The 13,203-nt window shown below is 35.4% G+C and overlaps 1 protein-coding gene across 1 annotated transcript; it reads right to left on the reverse strand.

The window, feature by feature from the left end:
* Positions 1-2,353: 2,353 nt before the first annotated feature.
* LOC113773408 (strigolactone esterase D14-like) lies at positions 2,354-5,100 on the reverse strand. Its single transcript, XM_027318050.1, has 2 exons — positions 4,627-5,100; positions 2,354-2,915 (listed from the first exon to the last, which is right to left on the reverse strand). The coding sequence occupies exons 1-2, from the start codon at positions 5,004-5,006 to the stop codon at positions 2,480-2,482; spliced, it is 816 nt and encodes a 271-aa protein (XP_027173851.1). The 5' UTR covers positions 5,007-5,100; the 3' UTR covers positions 2,354-2,479.
* Between the last annotated feature and the right edge of the window lie 8,103 nt (positions 5,101-13,203).

Consider the following 13,203-nt stretch of genomic DNA (forward strand, 5'->3'; position numbering starts at 1 on the left):
GTCTTTAATTTGACTGTAACTCTTTGCCAGTCAAAACCAAGAACATTAACACACTGTAGACAGTAATATCACTTCTACCTATACCTGCTCTATGAAATAGGAGCAGCAAATAATTGATGAAACAGATAAATTACGCAAGTTATAGTCATATAAGTTATAATGACGTGTAGTGTCATTATAAAAGAAAAAAGAAAAAAGTGACGATGAGTAATGTACAATGGTATAAGAAAATCTATATAATTATTTGGATTCACATATAGCAAAGCTCTACAAATAAACCCATAAACGAAGTCTACACAAATATTTGCCTTCACCCGGCAATAAAGGCTGCTTTAGCCTTTAAAGCTATATGACTTCAAATGCATTGCATATTTCCTTAATGCATTTCCCCTGCTGATCGAGGCAGACAAATTAAGAGCATTAATAATAGGTAAAGATCTTGTTGGTAGAAAGGCCACCCTTCGCCGGGGCCGCAAAAGGATTCTTCACAATTTCAAAGATGAAACACTGATTGTCCATAACCACAGATTTAAAATGTCAAAAAGGTTGGAAATCATTGTCCATGAATTGTACAATACAGCGTCTCTATCTGCTACATATACGCCCCACACAACTTTAGAGCATGCACGGCCATTGCCGGCTCTTGTGTGATCCATATCATTTTATTTAGTATGTTAGATTTTCTGAAATAGCTTAGCATTAATGGTTGGTTATAACTCGTTCCAGGTGTTATGAGAACGTGAAAATGAATACTATCAACAACTCTGCAAGACAACCACCTTGAAAATTGCAAATCATAATTAGTTTCTAATTTCAAGTAAAGGGAAGATAATGGTTCGCTTTCATTCGTGTCATTTCATCTACTCCCTCCATCCCACTTTGATAGTCCTGATTTTTTTTCACACAGTTTAAGAAAAAGTAGTTAATTTTGTTGGAACAATCAATTTAGGTAGCTATTTTCCTAAAATACCCTCACATTAATTAGAATACAACTTTATGGGAACTTGAATTGATAGTAAAAAAAGAATCAACTCTCATTAAATGTGGTAGGTTTATAGTAACAACAACTTACATTGAATAAGGGTATTTTAGGAAAATTAAAATACAATTACATTCTTCAATTGGAAAGTGGACTATAATTTGGGACAGACAAAAAAGGAAAACATGACTATCAAAGTGGGACGGATGGAGTAGTAGTTGCATTGCATAAATTCTTGGTAATGATGAGATACTCTTAAGCATCTAGATTTTGCACGTTACTACTACTACTATCTTGGTACAAATTAACTATGAAGATTTAAACTATCAATTATTTTTTTATCTCGCACACATTACATTGCATACATCTAGGGCTGCAAACGAGCCGAGTCGAGTCGAGTTTTGAGCTAATCGAGTCAAGCCTTGACTAAATTTTACCAAGCTCGAGCTCGACGAGCCGGCAATTTTCGAGCTCGAGCTCGAAAAAAATAAAAAATAATCATTTTATTTTTTAAAAAATAAATAAAATAATATTTTTTTCTTAATAAATAATAAAATATTAAGGATATATACTTAATTTTACTATGAAAATAAAAATAAAAAAAATATATATATATAATATACGTAATTTTATTATTAAATAAAAAAAAAATATATATATATATATATACTCAAGCTCGCGAGCCGGCGAGCTTAATATTCTGAGCTCGAGCTCGACTCGAGTTCGATTAATATCGAGCTCGACTCGAGATTGACGCGAACGGTTCGATTCGTTTGCAGCCCTACATACATCATCATATATTATTTTATATTAGTTTATAATAATTAAGATTTACCCATTCTAAAGAAATTATTGTAAAGCGAGAGATAACGAAAATTTTGACTTTTAGGGTCGAAATCAACGACGATGGCCACAAACAAAGAACAGCTTTTCAGCTGTAGGCATCCACCGATAACGTAGTATAATTTTCATATCGCCACTTAAAATATCGAGCAATAATTTACAACACCAAGTAACAAGAAGCGTCAAATCCACACTTTTTGAACACTCGACAAACCCACTCAAGCTACAGTAACCACGAGTGCAAACTGGTAAATCGCTGCAGACTTCCTAGTACAGGAGGGATCCCATGTAAACAACCCCAAAGTACAATGTCACGCCCCCACGTGAATGGGCTGGTGGTTGGCGCCTCTTCCTCATGACCGTTAGGTCCTGGGGGCGAACCTCCGCAGCAACATCGGCTTCTCCGTGCATCTAACGTGCTAGGTCTGGTTGAGGCGCTGGACCGGGCCGGAGTGGGATTAGTCGGGCCACCTTTACGGACTTGACCCGAACACCCACTCCGTCGACAAAAAAAAAAAAAAAAAGTACAATGTCACATGTCGAAGAAAGCATTTATTATCCTAGCAATTTTCTATCTCTATCCACCCCAACCGAAAAAAAAGGTACACAAAGACCAGATTAAAAAAAGTTCATGAAGTATTATGTATGACGGACGGCTTAGTGACCGATCAAGACCTTATCAAGAACATCAAGGAAGAGCTTATGTGCAGTGAGCTGAGGAACATGGCCGTCGGTGGTAGCGATAATCTCGATGGTTGATGGTCCTTTGATTTTGTTCTGCATGAAGATTGGGACAGAATCTGGGACGGCGAGATCCCTTGCCGTGTGAATAATGGTACATGGGGCCGTAACCTTTTCAAGAATGGCCCTGTGGTCACTGAGGAAAACAGTTTTGGCCAAGGGAAGTGCGGTTTTATATCCCATTCGTTTCAAGGTTCCTGCAATTTTTTCGACCGAGGGAGGATCGTTGTTGTCTACCACAATTGATGCGAACCTGGTTGCCCACTGGTCGTAGTTGGACTCGATGCTAGCAAAGATCTGTTCAACGTGGGAGATCTCGAATCCTCCTTCGTAGTCTTCTGAGTTTATGAACCTTAAACGGAAGGGGGAAAAAAAAACAAGGTAGAGTGTCATATGTACGTGAAAGAATTTTGTGTACAAATAAATATAGAATTTGTGTAGGTGATACAAGTGGCTAGACCTTATCCTTATTGTGCTTCATTGATTGAGGAAGAGGGTAAGGAGGATATGGTGAGGACAAAATTATAAAAATAAAGTGAAGTAAAGTATGCATGATTCCAGGATCCGACATGATTTGTGATGCTATTTCGGTAATAGGTGCTCGCTATAGTACAAAAAGAGGTGTATGTCCCTTCACATGCTTACCCCTATTATGAGCTTCAGTTTTTTTCTGTTTTAAATAAAATAAAATAAAATAAAAAAAGCAAAGGCGACAACAAATGGGATACAAAATTTAATAAGGTATATACACGGGAAAAGCGGAAAAAGCAAAAAGCAAAAAGCAAAAGGGAATGATAATTCGAAGGTAACTGAATTACCATCGAATTAGACAAATAAATTATGTACTCAGCTAAATTTTTTAAACAATATCATATTTAATTGTGACAAATTAGTGGGAGGTCCTGCTCCATCAAACCTCAATGAATGGTGGTAGTTACAGGGCCAAAGGCTGGTGATTGCAAAAGGGAACGGAGGAGGGAGAAATTTTCAAGGTTCACTGACACGGTGTCAAATCAAGCGGATGTTCACAATCTATGATTTTAGTCTACGGATACGAAATTATATAGCTAATTCATCAACATGAAATTCATCACAATCTATAGTAATCCTGTTTGGATTACAAATTCATCAACAGAAAAATACGGTCCAAACGCTGTTTGGATTTTGTATTTTTTAGGGGAAAAAATTTTCACATGTGTTTTGTGAATATTTTTTTAATATATTTTTCAATTATATTTTTACCTATATACATCACATCTTAAAAATGTTACAGTAATCTTTTTTTAAAAAAATTCTTTAGAAAGTGCAATCCAAACAAAATCCTAAAAGTTTTTGCAATCAATTTGTTGATCTCCTTTGAAAAACAGGGGAAAAAAACTTTTTCCTTTGTCAAAAAATCTTATAAAAACCAGTTTTTTTTTTTTTTAGCCACCATAAAAAAAATTTTCTAAAAAGGCCGAAAGTTGTCCTGTTTTGCAGCTTTCCAAGTGCCTGATCACAATCTCAAATTGTGACCACTGACGGCCCTCTACAACCGGCCAATCTCTTCCATAGCAAAGACAAAAAAGAAGTATAGGACGCACGCACAACCACATCAAAGTTTATGGGAAGCACCCGAATATTCAGGAAACTAGATTAAAATTCTGCAGGAAGGGGGCAGATCAATAAAAGCATATGGAGAATAAGTACCAGCGCAAAAATAAATAAATAAATAAATAGAAAAAGCTTCCTCGTGCACTAGATTTTATGAAATTTGTGACTATATTATCAGACTTTTGAAAAGGTTCAACTTCAACTGATCGAACATGATCCATATATGATTGAAATAAAAGCTACTTTTTAACCCAAAAAAAAATTTCTAGCAGGGGGACTGGGGATGCATCGGAAGAGGAGACTACGACGCAGAAGTAGGAAATGGAAAGAGAAAAGAAACGATAAAAAAAACTTCAACTATTCTTGAAAAGACAATAAAGAAAACCCTCAAGTTCAACCACTGTCTTGCTATCCCTGTAATATCTATGTAATAACAGTAGTAGTTTGTATTTACTGAAACTTGGAAGTACCTTGGAGAAGATGCAACAAGTACCAGCCTGCTGAATAAGTCGGGCCTCTTGACTGAAGCAATGCATCCAATCATGCCAGACATGGAGTGTCCAACAAAGACTGAAGATTTTAAGTTCATTTCTTCCACGAGAGCTATTATATCATCGGCAAAAGCATCATAAGAAGAATACTTAACTGCGTCAAAGAGGTTTAGATCTTTGACGGCACCTGAGAAACTCCAGTCAAAAACCAAAACTTGGTGTAACTGAGCCAGCGAGGGCACCACTTTGTCCCAGACCGAATGGTCTCCCCCGTAGCCATGCGCAAGAATTATGGTTTCTTTTCCAGAACCAATTAGTCTTGCGTTCATGGCTGTGGACATAGATTTTGGCGTGACCATGCTGCCTTTTCTGAGCTTTTTGCAGGAGGAAAGGTAGTAGAATTGGTTGGGCAAGAAGGAGAGAAGCTGATGGAACGGTGTCTTGAATGCTTTTTTTTTTTACTAATGTTAATGTATGTTTTTCTAGTCCTTAGTCTGTCTTATATAGGCAACAGGAGGAGTCTTGGACAAATAAATCAAAAGCATTTAGCCCTAATAATTTCAAAAAGTGCAGTAAATTAACATTTTTGGGTAATTGATGATTTTGTACTTATCCTTACTATTCTGGAGGAAGACAAACAATACTTTTTGAGAAGGTGATAAAATAACATATTATCGCAAGCCTAACATCATCATTGCTCATGCTTAAATGTCGGGTGCAGGGCTATGAGTTCCCCAATTTGCTAAAATTAGAGAGCCAAGTCGGTTTCACTCTAGAAGTTTTTTTTTTTTTTTTTAAATATAAGTAAGACAGTTCAAACTCAAAATCTTTCACTTACATTCTCTCTTTGGGGCCATCCAAATCATCCCTCCCCCTTCACTCCAAAAGGTTTGCGAAATCACTAAACTACAATATTTTTAGGACAGTTATTGGGCACTCTTCAAGTATTGGATTTTTTTAAAGGTAACATTAATTAGAGAAAATATCTAAATGCATGAAAATATAATAATTACTGGTATGTATATATACAAGATATGTTTGATAGGTTAGATAGAGTTTAAATGGGTTAACGAGGGCCTTTGTTAGAAAAATCATATTTTATAAAGTCACATCACCCTCTTTTTTTTCCCCTTTTCTTAAGAATAAATTCACATAAGATTCTAAGAATCTTAATGCTGTATCACTGGATATATAATGGTCTAGTTAGCATTAATTGATTGACGTTTTTTGTTAAGCACTTTGTGAAGAAACAGGCCATACAAGATCAACTATTAGTGTGACATCTGCATTATATTGTTGTTCATTGCTTATCTTTCTTGAGTTAAACTAACAATTTTTTTTCTGTGATCCATCCTGTTTCGAGAGGGGAAAAAGGAGAGAGAGAGAGAGAAAAAAAGTTCTAAGAACTTATTACTTCTAGATTAATTGGTCACCAAAAGAGTTTTTAAAACTTTATTTTGGTGTAGGTCAAGGGATCAAATCATTTGGCTTGTATTCAAAAATCCAAATTTTTCTGAAAATTTTGCCAGCAAGTGCGGCACTCGTTTGAGTTGGTGGTGGTTCAATCTCCTCCGAGTCTCTTTGGTCTCTTTAGATCCCCCTCTAGTGTAGAGTATGAGTAAATGTAGAATAGATTCTATTATATCCAGAAAAAAAAAAAAAAAAAAAGTCGTAGGACAGTTATGTATAATGGTCATTAACCCTCCTTAAGAGTAAAAAGAAAACGGGAAAAGAAAAACCTTCCACAAAACTTGATACGTTCCTACATGAAATTTCGTCAAGGAATCAACCACAATTAATATAAATTGAGACAAAAAAAAACAAAAAGTTTAAAGGTCGGGCAACAAATCAATAAATATGTTGAGTTTAAAAAAAAATGTTTTTCTCATAATTGTGTCAAACTCATGATTGTAAATCAAGCGAACGATTTCACTTTATCTGGTTTTGGCTCATGTAGATGCGAAGGAGACAATTGCGCCACAATGCCTGCGTTGGATAAATTGGGTTTGACTGATTAATACTTGAAAATTGTAGGAAAAAGGATTTTTGGGCGGTTGGGATCATTAAATGTGTTTGGCCCCTCGGATATATAGTTGATTTTTTTTTTTTTTGAGGGTGATATATAGTTGAAACTTGAAAACCTTCCGAAAGAAAGTAATGGCATGCTAAGGAGAACCGCGTCCTTTATAAGGCTGTCCCTATCCTAACCCCCAAAAAATTTTGAGATTCATCTTCTTTTCCCCAAAGGTTTTCCGGACTTTCATATATACCAGGTCTCTGGTTTTATGGCTACCGAATACCAATCTGCAATGTATTGACAAAAAAAAAAAAAAACCAATCTGCAATGATTAAAGTGGATCAGACCAAGATCGGCGCTCAGATCTTAAGATTCTGTTTGATAATCTAATTCAACATTTAGATTTAATAAATTCAGATATTAATATATTCAAATCATTTGATAATTAAAAATTTAACATATGAATTAATTAAGCGATACTGAATTTTTTAGACAAAACTTGCTCCCAAAATTAAGTGATAAACTATTCACTTATCATTGAATGTTATATGCATTTAAATATATTAAATTTAATAATTAACAGTTTAATAAGTTAATTGATTCATACTTTATATATTAGATTTCAATTTTCAATTTTATCAAATGCACCCTAAGTCTTTTATTCCTGAATGCAATCCACTTATCTGATCCAAATTTTGTTCGCGTCAGTTCTGCCACAGATCCACTTGTACATTTAGTACAAGTTTATTCTTTGTACAATTGTACCCCAAAGCCTTAGGTCTTACTTCATCAAATAATCTCATTTCATTTAACAAACTATTCCAATAATAAATATTTTCGCCCAACCAATATTTCACTATAACAATAATATTAGTTTGTCCCAACATCAACATCTAAAAACACTAAAAGTATGCAAAATTGGCAATGATACGGAGAGAGGATACAGTGTTTTATGAATAATAAAAAAAAATTATCCAAGCAAACCCGCTCATTTCGCGCATTGTTTAAAACTAATTAAGTTGCAATATCAGATAATAGCTTCTCCTGAATTAGAGATTTGGTATAATTCAGTTTAAAATTCCTTAATATTGAAAAGGGTATCTTTTAGCATTTTCGAGTAGCACATCCAAAAGTGTAAAATCAGCACTATATATTCTCTAGTGGTGAATAATTATTATTGATTTTTAATACTGCCAAGTTCAATACTCTTGTAGGCCTCAATAAGAAGGTAAAAAGAATATGCCGTGTCCAAATATGATTTGAATTGGACAACTTTGATTGTGGTCCATGAGAATGGGATGCTCATAAAGATGATCGAAGATGAGGAGGATGAGAAACTGAAAAAGGACGTAGCGGTAAATATAAGAGGCGGGAATTGGTCAAGGATGGATTTAGCTAATGGGGAAGAAGGCCAAAACCCAACAGAAGAAAGGACAGGCACCACCACATGTTATATTTTTTTTTTCGAAAAAAAAGGCCTCTCTCTCAGCAGTCAGCAATCAGCATGGTGAGGTGTCTACAGCGCTACTGTCCCTGTTCCATTGTGACTTTATCGCATATAGTAATTGTAAATTTTTTAAGTAAAACTGCAAAAGGTACTTATTGTCGTCTTCTGCTTGACTGTGTGTACTGTGTGTCTGCGGCTCTGCCAAGTCGTTGATGATTCCAACGCCCAACTTTTTTCATTTACTATTCCTGCACCGCTGCCCCCACCCCACGGGTCCCACCATGTTGTAATTGCTTCATCAGAGATAAGTCGCTTTCAACGGAGAAAGATAGAAGCTACCCGGCATGATTAACACCCCACCAACTAATTACTATTATTATTTTAATCGAAACAAAAAAATAATTAAAAAATATATTGATAATATAAATAAATAAAATTGTGCAAATAACTCATTATACAAACAAACTCAACTAGTAGTTAATAAGTTTGGATGGAGTATTATCTGAAATATTATTTGGAATAATTACTGTAGCACTTTTTGTGATTTGATGTATGTGAGATAAAAAGTAGTTGGGAATATAAAAAAGTGGATTGAAAAATATATTTATGATGCAAGCGAAATATTATTTGAGATAAATTTGCAATCCAAACACACTCACTAGTATTTTTCTTAACTCCCCTCCCCCAACCATTTTTCTTTTCGGCGCGTGTGATGTTACTAGAAATAGTATGATACTAAAAAGGATATTTTTCTTTGGTACCTTGTATCATAATTAAAAATTCGAGATAACCTTGCAATTGCCCGTCAGAAAATAAAGAAAGAAAATGTACACCCTTTCCTTTTAGAAAATCAACTATCAGCCTACCTAAGTTTATATACGGGGAAGAAAAAAAAACTAACTAATTTTAACATAATAACTAAATACATGTAAAACAAACAAAAGCAACAATACGAATTGCCTTGCATAATTGTATAGATACACACTTTGCAGAAGGACACAGCGTTTAGATGCATTCCTAAAGACGGACAGGCAAATATATAGTCCTCATGCTTTGAGAAATCTAGTAGATGCAGATCTTTAAAGAAATTTGCTTCCCTCATTTTGTACTTATAACTTAAGTTTGTTCAATATATAGTCCCTTTTATTACCAAAAAAAAAAAAAAGATGGACGAGACAAATAAGAACACCACCGCATAAACACATATAGTAACAAAGAGATCATACGCATAATGGTTCTTTCTTTTTTTTTTTTTAAAATATCGATACTCCGCCATATTGTTCTTTTTTTTTAAAAAAAAAAGAAAAGAAAAAGAACCAAGTATATGATCTAGTATATGCTTTTATACATATGATCATATGACTTCACTGTAGCCGGCAAGCTTAATTCTTTACGCCCACACCTAGGCTATGTCCAAAGTTCCGTGCAAGCCAATTCAGCAATTCTCACTCCATTTGTTTCGAAAAAGCAAAAAGCTATTTATATGATACAAATAAAGTATTCGTATAAACACGCCGTTGCCTGCCCAATAGCTCCTGATCGTGGTCCAGTGCTGGATGAGAAGGATATGCAATAAATTGAAGTTGGAACTTTTTGATTTCAATAACCTTGTGCTGAAAAGAATAGCATATATTGGTGATCCATGGTTAAGTGGTGCAACTCCAAATTTTAATTAATAAGATAAGTTTGTCAGAAAAGCTAACGAATTAATTGTTTATATCCAATAAGGATGAAGAAAAGTTGCTTAAAACAGATTTGTCCCAGGCTCAAAGACATCTCAGAAGAAGGACAAGAATGAAAAGTTCACTTCACAGCATAATAATACTCTTGCTGCTTGTGAATTACACGTGTAACAAGAATCTCATACTCATTCATGGAGCCGAAAGGTTTTCCTTTTTTGTCGACACAGGGTGTCCGGATCAATTCTTACGGGGCCCGACTAATCCCCTGCACTCCGGGAGAGGAGGCCCCACTCCACACCGAAGACATAAGCCACGGAACTCAAACCCTGGTTGCCAAGTAAGTGGCCATACCCTAAAGAGGGGGAGCGCACCGTCCGAGCTACCCCGTGGGGGCTGAGTCGAAAGGTTTTCAAGAAGAAGGTTTTTATTGTTTTTATCTTCGATCTTCAAAAACAAAAGGGTCGGAAATTTCCAAATGGCCAAGTCACATGTATCAGGTTCAATTTACAAAGAATTTCCAGGTTAAATTTGTTGAAGAAAAAGCTAGACAAATCCAAAAAGATAAAAAGGAACAAGAAAGAGTTGTCAAGCTAATCCATCATATGTGGCTTTTTTCGTGAGGAGACTGAGAGGGTCACGATCTGCAGAGACTCTAACCGTGATGATAAAGAAATGCAATTAATTGGAAAAACCATTTTTCTTATTGAAGTGGGAAAATGATACTCTAACAAACCCTTATAGGCTACCGAATTTTCATGGCTAATTACATACTTTTACCGCGAGGTGCTATTAACCAACCATCATGAGCAAATTAGAGAACGAAAGCAAAAGGTTGAAGGCCTAGCAAATTATCTTAACTTATTTGTTCCCTCAAAAAAAAAAATCTTGTTTATCCATCTGGTTGGTGGTCATGATGCCCGTGCTTGAAGGCCTAGCACGATTGGACCCGATGTCCAGTCATCAATGACTGATGAATGAAACTTTTGTCGACAGATCAGCAACCCACGACCGAGTTGATTCGTCGTGATTTTGCGGCTCGATATGTTACTGTCTATGGTCTTTAATTTGACTGTAACTCTTTGCCAGTCAAAACCAAGAACATTAACACACTGTAGACAGTAATATCACTTCTACCTATACCTGCTCTATGAAATAGGAGCAGCAAATAATTGATGAAACAGATAAATTACGCAAGTTATAGTCATATAAGTTATAATGACGTGTAGTGTCATTATAAAAGAAAAAAGAAAAAAGTGACGATGAGTAATGTACAATGGTATAAGAAAATCTATATAATTATTTGGATTCACATATAGCAAAGCTCTACAAATAAACCCATAAACGAAGTCTACACAAATATTTGCCTTCACCCGGCAATAAAGGCTGCTTTAGCCTTTAAAGCTATATGACTTCAAATGCATTGCATATTTCCTTAATGCATTTCCCCTGCTGATCGAGGCAGACAAATTAAGAGCATTAATAATAGGTAAAGATCTTGTTGGTAGAAAGGCCACCCTTCGCCGGGGCCGCAAAAGGATTCTTCACAATTTCAAAGATGAAACACTGATTGTCCATAACCACAGATTTAAAATGTCAAAAAGGTTGGAAATCATTGTCCATGAATTGTACAATACAGCGTCTCTATCTGCTACATATACGCCCCACACAACTTTAGAGCATGCACGGCCATTGCCGGCTCTTGTGTGATCCATATCATTTTATTTAGTATGTTAGATTTTCTGAAATAGCTTAGCATTAATGGTTGGTTATAACTCGTTCCAGGTGTTATGAGAACGTGAAAATGAATACTATCAACAACTCTGCAAGACAACCACCTTGAAAATTGCAAATCATAATTAGTTTCTAATTTCAAGTAAAGGGAAGATAATGGTTCGCTTTCATTCGTGTCATTTCATCTACTCCCTCCATCCCACTTTGATAGTCCTGATTTTTTTTCACACAGTTTAAGAAAAAGTAGTTAATTTTGTTGGAACAATCAATTTAGGTAGCTATTTTCCTAAAATACCCTCACATTAATTAGAATACAACTTTATGGGAACTTGAATTGATAGTAAAAAAAGAATCAACTCTCATTAAATGTGGTAGGTTTATAGTAACAACAACTTACATTGAATAAGGGTATTTTAGGAAAATTAAAATACAATTACATTCTTCAATTGGAAAGTGGACTATAATTTGGGACAGACAAAAAAGGAAAACATGACTATCAAAGTGGGACGGATGGAGTAGTAGTTGCATTGCATAAATTCTTGGTAATGATGAGATACTCTTAAGCATCTAGATTTTGCACGTTACTACTACTACTATCTTGGTACAAATTAACTATGAAGATTTAAACTATCAATTATTTTTTTATCTCGCACACATTACATTGCATACATCTAGGGCTGCAAACGAGCCGAGTCGAGTCGAGTTTTGAGCTAATCGAGTCAAGCCTTGACTAAATTTTACCAAGCTCGAGCTCGACGAGCCGGCAATTTTCGAGCTCGAGCTCGAAAAAAATAAAAAATAATCATTTTATTTTTTAAAAAATAAATAAAATAATATTTTTTTCTTAATAAATAATAAAATATTAAGGATATATACTTAATTTTACTATGAAAATAAAAATAAAAAAAATATATATATATAATATACGTAATTTTATTATTAAATAAAAAAAAAATATATATATATATATATACTCAAGCTCGCGAGCCGGCGAGCTTAATATTCTGAGCTCGAGCTCGACTCGAGTTCGATTAATATCGAGCTCGACTCGAGATTGACGCGAACGGTTCGATTCGTTTGCAGCCCTACATACATCATCATATATTATTTTATATTAGTTTATAATAATTAAGATTTACCCATTCTAAAGAAATTATTGTAAAGCGAGAGATAACGAAAATTTTGACTTTTAGGGTCGAAATCAACGACGATGGCCACAAACAAAGAACAGCTTTTCAGCTGTAGGCATCCACCGATAACGTAGTATAATTTTCATATCGCCACTTAAAATATCGAGCAATAATTTACAACACCAAGTAACAAGAAGCGTCAAATCCACACTTTTTGAACACTCGACAAACCCACTCAAGCTACAGTAACCACGAGTGCAAACTGGTAAATCGCTGCAGACTTCCTAGTACAGGAGGGATCCCATGTAAACAACCCCAAAGTACAATGTCACGCCCCCACGTGAATGGGCTGGTGGTTGGCGCCTCTTCCTCATGACCGTTAGGTCCTGGGGGCGAACCTCCGCAGCAACATCGGCTTCTCCGTGCATCTAACGTGCTAGGTCTGGTTGAGGCGCTGGACCGGCCGCGAGTGGGATTAGTCGGGCACCTTTACGGGACTTGAGCGGAACACCCACTCGTCGAACAAAAAAAAAAAAAAAAGTAAATGTC

This window comes from Coffea eugenioides, chromosome 6 (assembly GCF_003713205.1).
Source record: "Coffea eugenioides isolate CCC68of chromosome 6, Ceug_1.0, whole genome shotgun sequence".
Classification (NCBI taxonomy): Eukaryota; Viridiplantae; Streptophyta; class Magnoliopsida; order Gentianales; family Rubiaceae; genus Coffea; species Coffea eugenioides.

Excerpts from the sequence above, each read along its gene's own strand:
- LOC113773408 (XM_027318050.1), bottom strand. The coding sequence starts at position 5,006 with ATGGTCACGCCAAAATCTATGTCCACAGCCATGAACGCAAGACTAATT. Across the intron at positions 2,916-4,626 it reads CTTGTTGCATCTTCTCCAAG|GTTCATAAACTCAGAAGACT; the intron begins GTACTTCCAAGT and ends CTTCCGTTTAAG.